The sequence below is a fragment of the Oncorhynchus masou genome, chromosome 13 (genome assembly GCF_036934945.1).
Source record: "Oncorhynchus masou masou isolate Uvic2021 chromosome 13, UVic_Omas_1.1, whole genome shotgun sequence".
Lineage (NCBI taxonomy): Eukaryota > Metazoa > Chordata > Actinopteri > Salmoniformes > Salmonidae > Oncorhynchus > Oncorhynchus masou.
The window spans coordinates 68,671,969-68,687,367 of NC_088224.1; the positions used below are offsets into that span (position 1 = coordinate 68,671,969).

Sequence of the window (15,399 nt, forward strand, 5' to 3'; positions counted from 1 at the left end):
ATATATATATATTTATATATTTATATATATATTTATATATATATATATATATATATATATATATTTATATATATATATATATATATATATATATATATATATTTATATATATATATATATATATATTTATATATATTTATATTTATATATATATATATATATATATATATATATATATATATTTTAAATCAGCTGTTTCCAGCTCCAAAAGTCATTTACAATATTAAATGTCTACACTGTATTTCTGATCAATTTGATGTTATTTTATTGGACGAAAAAAATATGTATGTATGTATGTATGTATGTGTGTATGTATGTATGTATGTGTGTATGTGTGTATGTGTGTATGTGTGTATGTGTGTATGTGTGTGTATGTGTGTATGTATGTATGTATGTATGTATGCGCGAGACAGAGTGTGTACGTGTATGAAGGAAATACTGCATGAGTCTCACCTGTCAGCGCTGACAAACACCATCTCAAACTTCTGACCCGATTCCTTCACAGTGCGATATGATTCTACCAGCACCCGAGTCAGACTGCGGCATGGAGGGCACTGCAGGGACAACACAAACACAGTTTCCAGAATGACCTATATTGATCTGTCCCTATACAACTGTATATATATATATATAAATAAATAAATAAATAACATGGCCTTGGGTGTGTTTTCTGACTGACTCTCTGCAGTACATCACTCCAATGTTTCTCCAGGAACCAGGACTAACATTTACATTCTGTTTCCTGGGCCATTCAAATGTGAGAACCTAAGTGCTCGGGATTGAACTCAGGATGGTCTTGGCTTGGAGGCATTTGTTGTTGTGAGTGTGTATTTTGAGAGCCCTCTCAAGTCAAGCAGGGAGAATGACTTCATAGTCTCTGGTCTAGTGTGTGTGTGTTGTGTTCCCTCCATGAGTGCGTGCGAGCGTGGAGGAGCAGAGCGGCTGGCATTAAGATGGTATCAGAGTGCCAGCGGTGGCAGATCTGTGGCTGCAGAAAACAAACCAGACCAGTCTCACTCATCGGTCTCTCCCTCTTACAGTATATTTTCTCTATCCATTCTCCATTTCCTCCTTTTCTTTCTCAGCCTCAGTGACACTAACACAGCGCTCACACACACATAGCTAGTGACGAGGGTAAAGTCAGTGAGGAACTGGGTCACCTACTCTATCCTGTCGAAGGGTCACTTCAGGTTGTTGGTAAAAGTAATCCAATGGCCAAGTGCTGGCCATTTCACGCTTGGAACTGTCTATTAATGGTGTGGTGAATTTACACTGTTAAGAGAGGGGAATGTGGCCTTACAATTTGATATAGTTATGTGTATTATTTTATTTGTCACATGCGCTGAATACAGGTACCTTACCGTGTTACTGTGAAATGTTCATTTACAAGCCCTTAACCAACAATGCCGTTCAAGAAAGAGATTTGTTTATTTAGTAAATATTTTCTTAAGTGAAAAATTAAATAAGTAACACAAAATTAAATAAAAAGTAACAATAAAATAACAATAACGAGGCTATATACAGGGGGTACTGGTACCGAGTCTATGTGCGGAGGTACAGGTTAGTCAAGGTCATTTGTACATGTAGGTAGGGGTTAAGTGACTATGCATAGATGAACAAACAGCGAGCAGCAGCAGTGTACAAACAAAGGGGGGAGGGGTTCAATGTAATAGTCCGGGGTGCAATTTTATTGTTTGGCAGTCTTATGGCTTGGGGGTAGAAGCTGTAAAGTCGTCTTTTGAACCGAGACTTGACGCTCCGGTACTTCTTGTTGTGCGGTAGCAGAGAGAACAGGGATGGCAGGAAGCTTGGCCACAGTGATGTACTGGGCAGAAAGCATTACCCTCTGTAGCGCCTAACGGTCGGATTCTGAGCAGTTGCCATACCAAATGCTGATGCAACCGGTCAGGATGCTCTCGATGGTGCAGCTGTATAATTATCCTTTTGAGGATCTGGGGACCCATGCCAAATCTTTTCAGTCTCCAGAGGGGGAAAAGGCCTTTTCGTGCACTCTTCACAACTTTCTTGGTGTTTTTGGACCATGATAGTTTGTTGAAGATGATATGGACATCAAGGAAATTTAATCTCTCGACCCGCTCCACTACAGCCCCGATGTTAATGGGGGACTGTTTGACCCTCCTTTTCCTGTTCTCCACAGTCAGCTCCTTTGTCTTGCTCACAATGAGGGAGAAGTGGTTGTCCTTGCACCACACTGCCAGGTCTCTGACCTCCTCCCTATAGGATGTCTCATCGTTGTCGGTGATCAGGCCACCACCGTTGTGTTGTCAGAAAACTTAATAATGATGTTGGAGTCGTGCTTGTCCACACAGTCGTGAGTGAACAGGGAGTACAGGAGGGGACTAAGCACGCACCCCTGAGGGGCCCCCGTGTTGACGATCAGCGTGGCAGATGTGCTGTTGCCTACCCTTACCACCTGGGGGCAGCTTGTCAAGAAGTCCAAAATCCAGTTGCAGAGGGAGGTGTTTAGTCACAGGGTCCTTAGCTTAGTGATGAGCTTTGTAGGCACTATGGTGTTGAACGCTGAGCTGTAGTCAATGAACAGCATTCTCACATAGGTGTTCCTTTTGTCCAGGTGGGAATGGGCAGTGTGATGATGGTATTGATGTGAGCCTTGACCAGCCTTTCAAAGCACTTCATGGCTATCGACATGAGTACTAAGGGGCGGTAGTCATTTAGGCAGGTTACCTTTCATTTCTTGGGCACAAGGACTGGTGGTCTGCTTGAAACATGTAGGTATAACAGAGTCGGTCAGGGAGAGGTTGAAAATGTAAAGTGAAGACACTTGCCAGTTGGTCCACCATGCTCGGAGTACATGTCCTGGTAATCCGTCTGGCCCCGCAGCCTTGTTAATGTTGACCTGTTTAAAAGGTCTTGCTCACATCAGCTACGGAGAGCGTGATCACACAGCCGTCCAGAACAGCTGGTGGTTCAGTGTTGCTTGCCTCGAAGCGAGCATAAAAGGCATTTAGCCTGTCTGGTGGGCTCGCATCACTGGGCAGCTCGTGGCTGGGTTTCTCTTTGCAGTCCGTAATAGTTTGCAAGCCCTGCCACATCCGACGAGCATCAGAGTCAGTATAGTAGGATTCAATCTTAGTCCTGTATTGACGCTTTGCCTGTTTGATGGTTCTTTTGAGGGCATAGCGGGATTTCTTATAAGCGTCCGGATTAGTGTCCCACTCCTTGAAAACGGCAGCGGCAGCTCTAGCCTGGTTGGAATATGTACATACGGTTACTGTGGGGACAACGTCGTTGATACACTTATTGATGAAGCTGGTGACTCAGGTGGTATACTCCTTAATGCCATTGGATGAATCCCGGAACATATTCCAGTCTGTGCTAGAAAAACAGTCCTGTAGCGTAGAATCTGCGTCATCTGACCACTTCCGTATTGAGCGAGTCACTGGTAGTTTTTGCTTGTAAGCAGGAATCAGGAGGATATAATTATGGTCAGATTTGCCAAATAGAGGGAGAGGGAGAGCTTTGTATGCATCTCTGTGTGTGGAGTAAAGGTGGTCTCGAGTTTTTTCCCCCTCTGTTTGCACAGGTGACATGCTAGGAGAAATGAGGTAAAACGGATTTAAGTTGGAGCGCTGCTTCTGGATGAGCATTTTCTTGTTTGCTTATGGCCTTGTACAGCTTGTTAAGTATGGCCTTAGTGCCAACATCGGTTTGAGGTGGTAAATAGACGGCTACGAAAAATATAGATAATCTCTCTTGGTAGATAGAGTACCTCATGATAAGCTGTACACCACACTACCTCAGGTGGGCAATACCGAGACTTCCTTAATATTAGACATTGATCACCAGCTGTTATTGACAAATAGACACACACCACTACCGTCTTACCGGACGGAGCAGTTCTGTCCTGCGAATGCATGGAAAATCCAGCCAAATGCATATTATCTGTGTTGTTGTTCAGCCACGACTCTGTGAAACATAACATATTTCAGTTAATGTCCAGTTGGTAGAATAGTCTCGAACGGAGCTCATCCAGTTTATTCTCCAGAGATTTCACATTGGCCAGATGGTAGAGGCGGGTTACGCACTCGCTGACGAATTCTCACAAAGCACCCCGATCTCTGAAACCGCTGTTTTTTCTTCACTCGAATGACAGGGATTTGGGCTTGGTCTCGGAGAAACAGTACATCCTACGCGTCGGACTCATTAAAGAAAAAATCTTTGTCCAGTTCGAGGTGAGTAATCGCTGTTCTGATATCCAGAAGCTCTTTTCGGTCATAAGAGACGGTAGCAGCAACATTATGTACTAAATAAGTTACAAACAATGCATAAAAACACACAAAATAGCAAAGTTGGTTAGGAGCTCGTAAAATGGCAGCTGTTCCCTCCGGCTCCATTGTCTTAGCTTTTGTAATTATATACAGTGAGGGAAAAAAGTATTTGATCCCCTGCTGATTTTGTATGTTTGTCCACTGACAAAGAAATTATTAGTCTATAATTATAATGGTAGGTTTATTTTAACAGTGAGAGACAGAATAACAACAACAAAATCCAGAAAAACACATTTTAATGAGGGAAATAAGTATTTGACCCCTCTGCAAAACATGACTTAGTACTTGGTGGCAAAACCCTTGTTGGCAATCACAGAGGGCAGACGTTTCTTGTAGTTGGCCACCAGGTTTGCACACATCTCAGGAGGAATTTTGTCCCACTCCTCTTTGCAGATCTTCTCCAAGTCATTAAGGTTTCGAGGTTGATGTATAGCAACTCAAACCTTCAGCTCCCTCCACAGATTGTCTATGGGATTAAGGTCTGGAGACTGGCTAGGCCACTCCAGGACCTTAAAGTGCTTCTTCATTGTCATGCTGGAATATCCATCCACGACCCATTTTCAATGCCCTGGCTGAGGGAAGGAGGTTCTCACCCAAGATTTGACGGTACATGGCCCCGTCCATCGTCCCTTTGATGCGGTGAAGTTGTCCTGTTCCCTTAGCAGAAAAACACCCCCAAAGCATAATGTTTCCACCTCCATGTTTGACGGTGGGGATGGTGTTCTTGGGGTCATAGGCAGCATTCCTCTTCCTCCAAACACAGCGAGTTGAGTTGATGCCAAAGAGCCCCATTTTGGTGTCATCTGACCACAACACATTCACCCAGTTGTCTTCTGAACCATTCAGATGTTGATTGGCAAACTTCAGACGGGCATGTATTTGTGCTTTCTTGAGCAGGGGGACCTTGCGGGCCCTGCAGGATTTTAGTCCTTCACGGCGTAGTGTGTTACCAATTGTTTTCTTGGTGACTATGGTCCCAGCTGCCTTGAGATCATTGACAAGATCCTTTCGTGTAGTTCTGGGCTGATTCCTCACCATTCTCATGATCATTGCAACTCCATGAGATGAGATCTTGCATGGAGCCCCAGGCCGAGGGATATTCTTTGTTTCTTCCATTTGCAAATAATCGCACCAACTGTTGTCACCTTCTCACCAAACTGCTTGGCGATTGTCTTGTAGCCCATTTCAGCCTTGTGTAGGTCTACAATCTTGTCCCTGACATCCTTGGAGAGCTCTTTGGTCCTGGCCATGGTGGAGAGTTTGGAATCTGATTGATTGCTTCTGTGAACAGGTATATTTTATACAGGTAACAAACAGATTAGGAGCACTCCCTTTAAGAGTGCTCCTAACCTGTATAAAAGACACCTGGGAGCATAAAATGTTTCTTTTCTGATTGAGAGGGGGTCAAATACTTATTTCCCTCTTTGAAATGCAAATCAATTTATAACATTTTTGACATGTTTTTCAGGATTTTTTTGTTATTCTGTCTCTCACTGTTCAAATAAACCTACCATTAAAATTATAGACGGATAATTTCTTTGTCAGTGGGCAAACGTACAAAATCCCCCACTGTATGTACATAATTACCTCAATTACCTCATACCCCTGCACATTGACTCGGTACTGGTACTCCCTGTATATAGCCATGCTATTTTTACTCATTGTTATTCACTGTGTATTTATTCCTCATGTCACTATTTCTATTTTATCTTTAACTCTGCATCGTTGGAAAACGGACCTGTAAGTAAACATTTCACTGTTAGTCTACACCTGTTGTTTGTGAAGCATGTGACAAATAAAATGTACAAATTTGTATTGGTTTGGAAAGTGGACCAGTCAGTGCGTTATGGCTTGGTGCTGACTGGTCTCTGGAGCTGAAGGCAGCACTGGCAGCTGGAGGGGCGTCTGCGGCCTGTGTGTGTGTGTGTCATCAGCTGAGCTCATCAGTGACACAAGCCTTTCATGCATCACCAAGTCACGACCTTCACACGGATGGGCAAGCCCAGCACTGACAGAGACAATGGATCGGACGCCCACTGCTCACTTTAAAAGGGCACTAGTTGGTGATGACAGCAAGGAGTGGAATAACTAGCTACTGTAGTCCCAGACAATGGAAGTCCCCTAACTACTCCGTCCATTCCTGGCTACCGGCTGCTGTGTTTCCTCCCGCTGTGCCCTGCCGCCCCGCCCTGGCTTTCACTGATGCCTTTGTTTTCATAAGGCTACTGCTCATATCGGGGGCAGCTGGATGCCTGAAAAGGAAAATGAGGGTCATTTCCCTCCCTCCCTGCGTGTGTGTGTCCTTCCCGGCCCCCACCCCACCACTTACCCAGTGTGCTGAGAAGTACACTCCCACATAGTGGCCCTCCAATGAGCTGATGTCTGTCGTCTGCCTGTTGTTCCTGAGCAGAGGGCCGGCCACCACCTCTGCAAAGGGCTTGGGCCCCCAGGGGAACTCCAGGCCTGAGAGGGGGGGGGAGAGAAAAGGACAGAGATGAAGAGGGGGTGAGGGAATGAGGGAGAATTAGTGTGGGGGGGAGGGTTTGGTGTTGGGGAGACAGGATAGAGAGACAAGGGTCTGATTAGTGAACAGAGAAGAGAGCTTTTTCTGTGTGTGAGAAACTCCCCATTCAAAACCAGAGCACTCTCCATCCCCCTGGCACAGCTATTAGATATTAAATACATGCACATGTGCCCAGCATTTGTCATACAAACGTCTAAACCCAGTGTGCCTCCTACTCACAAGCTCTTTTGTAATCCATGTCATCTGTGTTTGGAAATGGGACCGCACAACAGATGCAAAATTAGATTTGAATGATTATTGAAAGCCATGCTTTTCAATTTCCCATACAGCGACAGGGAGCACTGCCAGCCTTAACCCCTCACATTTCTTTTTCAAGGTGTTTTCATTGTTAGTGTCAAGCACTAGAGATGCATTTGGTAGGACCAAATAATAAGGTGTAATCATAAATCATAAAGGTTCCTTTATGTGGGCTTCCCTCTATAGGCCTTCATTAGACAGGACTGTAAAGGTTCCTTTATGTGGGCTTCCCTCTATAGGCCTTCATTAGACAGGACTGTAAAGGTTCCTTTATGTGGGCTTCCCTCTATAGGCCTTCATTAGACAGGACTGTAAAGGTTCCTTTATGTGGGCTTCCCTCTATAGGCCTTCATTAGACAGGGCTGTAAAGGTTCCTTTATGTGGGCTTCCCTCTATAGGCCTTCATTAGACAGGGCTGTAAAGGTTCCTTTATGTGGGCTTCCCTCTATAGGCCTTCATTAGACAGGGCTGTAAAGGTTCCTTTATGTGGGCTTCCCTCCATAGGCCTTCATTAGACAGGGCTGTAAAGGTTCCTTTATGTGGGCTTCCCTCTATAGGCCTTCATTAGACAGGGCTGACACATCCCCACTGCCTCTGCCGCTGTAGCCTTTTATTGTTGTCCCCATTCACACTGTAAAAGTGCACTCCTTCCTGGTGCTGCAGGCAACTTCTCCTCCACTCCGCCACTCAAGACAGCTAGGCCCTTTCACAATGCTGAAAGAGGGTTCTGAATTCCCAACCACCCTCCCCTTCCCCCCCCCCCCAGCCCACCTCAAACTCTTACTACCCTGCCTGTAACCCCGTCTCCCTTCCTCACTACAACACAAACACACCCCCTTTCTGCTTCCGCTACCCTCGAACAACTCTGAAAGAGGAGGGGATGGATGAATCTCTTCTTTACCACATCTAGTTGGTGTTAATGAATCATGGGAATGATAGAGTGTGCAGTCTACTGTGGGCTGGGATGGAGACTGGGATTCATTAAGCAGACAGACAGAGAGGATCTGTCATACAGTTCAGCTCGTGAAATCCATTCCCCTGCACCACGTGTTCTACTGCCACCATGCCTACTCTCTCCACTCTCCCTCACAATTCAATTCAATTCAAGTGCTTTATTGGCATGGGAAGCATATGTTAAATTTGCCAAAGGAAGTGAAGTAGATAATAAACAAAAGTGAAATAAACAAAAATGTACAGTAAACATTACACTCGCAGAAGTTCCAAAAGAATAAAGACATTTCAAATGTCATATTACATCTACAGTGGGGCAAAAAAGTATTTAGTCAGCCACCAATTGTGCAAGTTCTCCCACTTAAAAGATGAGGGCTGTAATTTTCATCATAGGTATACTTCAACTATGACAGACAAAATTAGAAAAAAAATCCAGAAAATCACATTGTAGGATTTTTAATGAATTTATTTGCAAATTATGGTGGAAAATAAGTATTTGGTCACCTACAAACAAGCAAGATTTCTGGCTCTCACAGACCTGTAACTTCTTCTTTAAGAGGCTCCTCTGTCTTCCACTCGTTACCTGTATTAATGGCACCTGTTTGAACTTGTTATCAGTATAAAAGACACCTGTCCACAACCTGCCAAGACCAAAGAGCTGTCAAAGGACACCAGAAACAAAATTGTAGACCTGCACCAGGCTGGGAAGACTGAATCTGCAATATGTAAGCAGCTTGGTTTGAAGAAATCAACTGTGGGAGCAATTATTAGGACATAGAAGATATATAAGACCACTGATAATCTCCCTCGATCTGGGGCTCCACGCAAGATCTCACCCCATGGGGTCAAAATGATCACAAGAACGGTGAGCAAAAATCCCAGAACCACACGGGGGGACCTAGTGAATGACCCGCAGAGAGCTGGGACCAAAGTAACAAAGCCTACCATCAGTAACACACTACGCCGCCAGGGACTCAAATCCTGCAGTGCCAGACGTGTCCCCCTGCTTAAGCCAGTACATGTCCAGGCCCATCTGAAGTTTGCTAGAGAGCATTTGGATGATCCAGAAGAAGATTGGGAGAATGTCATATGGTCAGATGAAACCAAAAATATAACTTTTTGGTAAAAACTCAACTCGTCATGTTTGGAGGACAAAGAAGGCTGAGTTGCATCCAAAGAACACTGTACCTACTGTGAAGCATGGGGGTGGAAACATCATGCTTTGGGGCTGTTTTCCTGCAAAGGGACCAGGATGACTGATCTGTGTAAAGGAAATAATGAATAGGGCCATGTATCGTGAGATTTTGAGTGAAAACCTCCTTCCATCAGCAAGGGCATTGAAGATGAAACATGGCTGGGTCTTTCAGCATGACAATGATCCCAAACACACCGCCCGGGCAACGAAGGAGTGGCTTCGTAAGAAGAATTTCAAGGTCCTGGAGTGGTCTAGCCAGTCTCCAGATCTCAACCCCATAGAAAATCTTTGGAGGGAGTTGAAAGTCCGTGTTGCCCAGCAACAGCCCCAAAACATCACTGCTCTAGAGGAGATCTGCATGGAGGAATGGGCCAAAATACCAGCAACAGTGTGTGAAAACCTTGTGAAGACTTACAGAAAACGTTTGACCTCTGTCATTGCCAACAAAGGGTATATAACAATGTATTGAGATAAACTTTTGTTATTGACCAAATACTTATTTTCCACCATAATTACCAAATAAATTCATTAAAAATCCTACAATGTGATTTTCTGGATTTTTTTTCTCATTTTGTCTGTCATAGTTGAAATGTACCTATGATGAAAATTACAGGCCTCATCTTTTTAAGTGGGAGAACTTGCACAATTGGTGGCTGACTAAATACTTTTTTGCCCCACTGTATATACTGTGTTGTAATGATGTGCAAATAGTTCAAGTACAAAAGGAAAATAAATAAAACATAAATATGGGTTGTATTTACAATGGTGTTTGTTCTCCACTGGTTGCCCTTTTCTTTTCAGGTCACAAATTCACAAATCTTGCTGCTGTGATTGCACACTGTGGTATTTCACCCAGTAGATATGGAAGTTTATCAAAATTGGGTTTGCTTTCAAATTCTTTGTGGAAAAGCATTCCAGTTTGCTCAGTTTTTTTGTTAATTACTTGACACATTGGAAGTAATTAACTTTTTGTTTTCTCATGATTTGGTTGGGTCTAATTGTGTTGCTGTCCTGGGGCTCTGTGGGTTCTGTTTGTGAACAGAGCCCGAGGACCAGCTTGCTTTGGGGGCTCTTCTCCCGGTTTCTCTCTCTGTAGGTGATGGTTTTGTTATGGAAGGTTTGGGAATCGCTTCCTTTTAGGTGGATGTCGAATTTAACGTCTCTTTTCTGGATTTTGATCATTAGCGGTTATCGGACTAATTCTGCTCTGCATGCATTATTTGGTGTTTTACGTTGTACATTGAGGATATTTAAAAGAAATTCTGCATGTAGTCTCAATTTGGTGTTTGTCCCATTTTGTGAATTCTGGGTTGGCAGGCAGATCCCAGACCTAACAACCATAAACGGCAATGGGTTCTATAACTGATCTGAGTATTTTTTGAAAGATCCTTTTTATGGTCCTTCTTGTCTTGTCTCTCAGCTCGTTCACAGCTTGGTGGAAGTTACCTGTGGCGCTGATGTTTAGGCCGAGGTATGTATTGTTTTGTGTGTCATCTTGGGCAACGGTGTCTAGATGGAATTTGTATTTGGACCTTTTTTGGAACACCCTTCTCTGACTAGTGGGCCTTTCTCATGTTGTGCAATTAGGGCTCTAAAGAGCAGGATGTCAAAGTATTGTGATTTTTTTTTGGCCATGAGAGGACATCCTCTCATGTACCAGAAAGGAATGCAAGTCTGCTCTTGCGAACAGGCAGTCTCCCACTTAAAAGCTGGGAAATTATAGGTCTGCAGATGTGGGAATAAGAAAGGGCACTTTATAATATTCATGCAATACCAGAACAGGACACAAATTGAGAAATACGGCCAGCTCTCCAACTGGTGAAGGATGTGGCACAGAAACTTCGCAATATGAAATTCTGACGAGGCATTTATCATGTAATAAACTGTATGCTTGTTTGTGCGTGTGCGTGTCTGTGTTCCGGCGCAGTCCCCATTTTTGAGGCTCAGTCTGACTGAGGAGTTTACCTTTGGGGTCATCTCTCACCACCAGTAGTCCGTTCCGACACAACACCTTCCCTGTGGCTGCATCCACAAACACCAGCGAGGGAATACTGGTCACCTTGTACTTGTTCCACAGCTTCATCTGGACAGACAGAGAGGACAGAAATGGAGTTCGTATAAGACACCTATGCTCTGGTTAATCGTCCGAGCAACGGAAAGAGAAAAATCAAACAAATAAAAAGAAAAGTAATTGAATGTCGTACATCTTACTATAGTTGTTTTCCATCTAATTTATAAGATCTGTTGATAAATTATTATTTATCAGACATCAATTGATATCCATAAGTTTATAGGACAACAGCCATTTTCACTACAATTACACCAAAAGTGCAGAAGTACCAGTATCTATTACAGAGGCAAGCCGTTTCTCTGAAGTATAAAGGGACTACAAAATGAGCCCGGTTGAATAAAACAGCAGCAGAGACGCAGCCTGCGGTAAATTAGATGAAGGCTAGAATCACACTAACTAGCTAACTTTAAAGTAACTGGCATTCACAAGGAGCGTTTCGCCCCTGCTGTGATGTCATGAATCAAATCAAATTTTATTGATCACATACACATGGTTAGCAGATGTTAACGCAAGTGTAGTGAAATGCTTGTGCTTCTAGTTCTGACAGTGCAGTAATATCTAACAAGTAATCTAACAATTCAACAACAACTACTTAACACACACAATCTTAAGTAAAGGGATGGAATAAGAATATGTACATGTAAATATATGGATGAGTGATGAGCGAGCAGCATAGGCAAGATGCAATAGATGGTATAGAATACAGTATATACAAATGAGATGAGTAATGCAAGATATGTAAACATTATTAAAGTGGCATTATTAAAGTTACTAGTGATCCATTTATTAAAGTGGCCGATGATTTTGAATCTGAATGTAGGCAGTCTGATGGCCTTAGAAGCTGTTTTTCAGTCTCTCGGTCCCAGCTTTGATATATAGTGGGGAGAACAAGTATTTGATAACCTGCAAAATCGGCAGTGTTTCCTACTTACAAAGCATGTAGAGGTATGTAATTTTTTATCATAGGTACACTTCAACTGTGAGAGACGGAATCTAAAACAAAAATCCAGAAAATGACATTGTATGATTTTTAAGTAAATAATTTGACATATGTATTTGATACATCAGAAAAGCAGAACTTAATATTTGGTACAGAAACCTTTGTTTGCAATTACAGAGATCATACGTTTCCTTTAGTTCTTGACCAGGTTTGCACACACTGCAGCAGTGATTTTGGCCCACTCCTCCATACAGACTGTCGCTGGGCAATACGGACTTTCAGCTCCCTCCAAAGATTTTCTACTGGGTTCAGGTCTGGAGACTGGCTAGGCCACTCCAGGACTTTGAGATGCTTCTTACAGAGCCACTCCTTAGTTGCCCTGGTTGTGTGTTTCGGGTCGTTGTCATGCTGGAAGACCCAGCCACGACCCATCTTCAATGCTCTTACTGAGGGAAGGAGGTTGTTGGCCAAGATCTCACGATACATGGCCCCATCCATCCTCCCCTCAATACGGTGCAGTCGTCCAATCCCTTTTGCAGAAAAGCATCCCCAAAGAATGATGTTTCCACCTCCATGCTTCACGGTTGGGATGGTTTTCTTGGGGTTGTACTCATCTGTCTTCTTCCTCCAAACGCAGAGGGTGGAGTTTAGACCAAAAAGCTCTATTTTTGTCACATCAGACCACATGACCTTCTCCCATTCCTCCTCTGGATCATCATCGTCACTGGCAAACTTCAGATGGGCCTGGACATATGCTGGCTTGAGCAGGGGGACCTTGCGTGCGCTGCAGGATTTTAATCCATGACGGCGTAGTTACTAATGGTTTTCTTTGAGACTGTGGTCCCAGCTTTCTTCAGGTCATCGACCCGGTCCTGCCATGTAGTTCAGGGCTGATCCCTCAGATTCCTCATGATCATTGATGCCCCACGAGGTGAGATCTTGCATGGAGCCCCAGACCAAGGGTGATTGACCATCATCTTGAACTTCTTCCATTGTCTAATAATTGCACCAACAGTTGTTGCCTTCTCACCAAGCTGCTTGCCTATTGTCCTGTAGCCCATCCCAGCCATGTGCAGGTCTACAATTTTATCCCTGATGTCCATACACAGCTCTCTAGTCTTGGCCATTGTGGAGTCAGGTTGGAGTCTGTTTGATTGAGTGTGTGGACAGGTGTCTTTTATACAAGTAACGAGTTCAAACAGGTGCAGTTAATACAGGTAATGAGTGGAGAACAGGCGGGCTTCTTAAAGAAAAACTAACAGGTCTGTGAGACGGAATTCTTATTGGTTGGTAGATGATCAAATACTTATGTCATGCAATAAAATGCAAATGAATTACTTAAAAATCATACAATGAGATTTTCTGGATTTTTGTTTTAGATTCCGTCTCTCACAGTTGAAGTGTACCGATGCTAAAAATTACAGACCTCTACATGCTTTGTAAGTAGGAAAACCTGCAAAATCGTCAGTGTATCAAATATTGTTCTCCCCACTGTACCTGTACTGACCTCACCTTCTGGATGGTAGCGGGGTGAACAGGCAGTGGCTCGGGTGGTTGTTGTCCTTGATTAACTTTTTGGCCTTCCAGTGACATCGGATTCTGTAGGTGTCCTGGAGGGCAGGTAGTTTACCCTCGGTGATGCGTTGTGCAGACCGCACCACCCTCTGGAGAGCCTTACGGTTGTGGGCGGTGCAGTTTCCGTACCAGGCAGTGATACAGCCCGACAGGATGCTCTCAATTGTGCATCTGTAAAAGTTTGTGAGGGTTTTAGGTGACAAGTCAAATTTCTTCAGTCTCCTGAGGTTGAAGAGGCGCTGTTGTGCCGCCTTCACCACACTGTCTGTCAATTTGTCTGGGATGTGTACGCCAAGGAACTTAAAACTTTCCACCTTCTCCACTGCTGTACAGTCGATGTGGATAGGGGGTGCTCCCTCTGCTGTTTCACGAAGTGCATGATCATCTCCTTTGTTTTGTTGACGTTGAGTGAGGTTTTTTCCTGAAACCACACTCCGAGTGCCCCTGAGTGACCTCCCTGTAAGCGGTCTCGTCGTTGTTGATAATAAAGCCCACTTCTGTTGTGTCATCTGCAAACTTGCTGCCTGAGTTGGAGGTGTGCATGGCTGCGCAGTAATGGGTGAACAGGGAGTACAGGAGGGGGCTGAGCACGCACCCTTGTGGGGCCCCAGTGTTGAGTATCAGTGAAGTGGAGATGTTTCCCACCTTCACTAATAAGAGCAACACAACGTAAAAACAGCAGAAAAATACACACTTGATAAAAACCTTTTGTCACCAACTCTGCACTATACCCCATAGAAATACAAATCACTTCATGTAGCCTTTCTTCGAGTAAGGAAGAAACTGTAAATTATTCTGTCTGAAGCAAGCATACCTCCACAGGAATTAACATTAATTATACTGGACAAAAATATAAACACAGCATGCAACAATTTAAGATTTTACTGAGTTACAGTTCATTTAAGACATCAGTCAATTGAAATTAATTAAATTAGTCCCTAATCTATGGATTTCCCCTTACTGGGAATACAGATATATAACAGCTGGTGCACAATATCTAAGGAGGTCTCGAGCTATTGCTCGCCTGAGGTACAGTATCTCATGATAAACTGTAGACCACACTACCTACCTAGAGAGTTTTCATTTGTTTTGTTCATAGCTGTTTACAAACCACCACAGTCAGATGCTGGTACTAAGACAGCACTGAATGAGCTGTATTCCGCCATAAGCAAACAAGAAAACGCCCACCCAGAGGTGGCGCTTCGGGGTCTTTAATGCAGGGAAACTTAAATCCGTTTTACCAAATTTCTATCAGCATGTTAAATATGCAACCAGAGTAAAAATAACTCTGGACCACCTATACTCCACACACAGAGATGCATACAAAGTTCTCCCCTCCTCATTCCTGCTTATAAGCAAAAATTTAAGCAGGAAGCACCAGTGACTAGATCAATAAAAAAGTGCTTAGATGAAGCAGATGCTAAGCTACAGGACTGTTTTGCTAGCACAGACTGGAATATGTTCCAGGATTCCTCCGATGCCATTGAGGAGTACACCACATCAGTCATTGGCTTCATCAATAAGTGCATCAAGGAC

At 43.6% G+C, this 15,399-nt stretch overlaps 1 protein-coding gene across 1 annotated transcript in view; it reads right to left on the reverse strand.

Annotated features, from left to right (window-relative positions):
- The window catches only part of LOC135552931 (nucleoredoxin), a 91,095-nt gene that overhangs the window by 16,692 nt on the left and 59,004 nt on the right, over window positions 1-15,399 (reverse strand). Inside the window, exons 2-4 of the mRNA XM_064984884.1 lie at window positions 11,243-11,360; window positions 6,640-6,773; window positions 454-554 (exon numbers count right to left, since the gene is read on the reverse strand). Coding sequence (XP_064840956.1) covers window positions 454-554; window positions 6,640-6,773; window positions 11,243-11,360 — 353 coding nt within the window. The remainder of the gene's footprint in view (window positions 1-453; window positions 555-6,639; window positions 6,774-11,242; window positions 11,361-15,399) is intronic.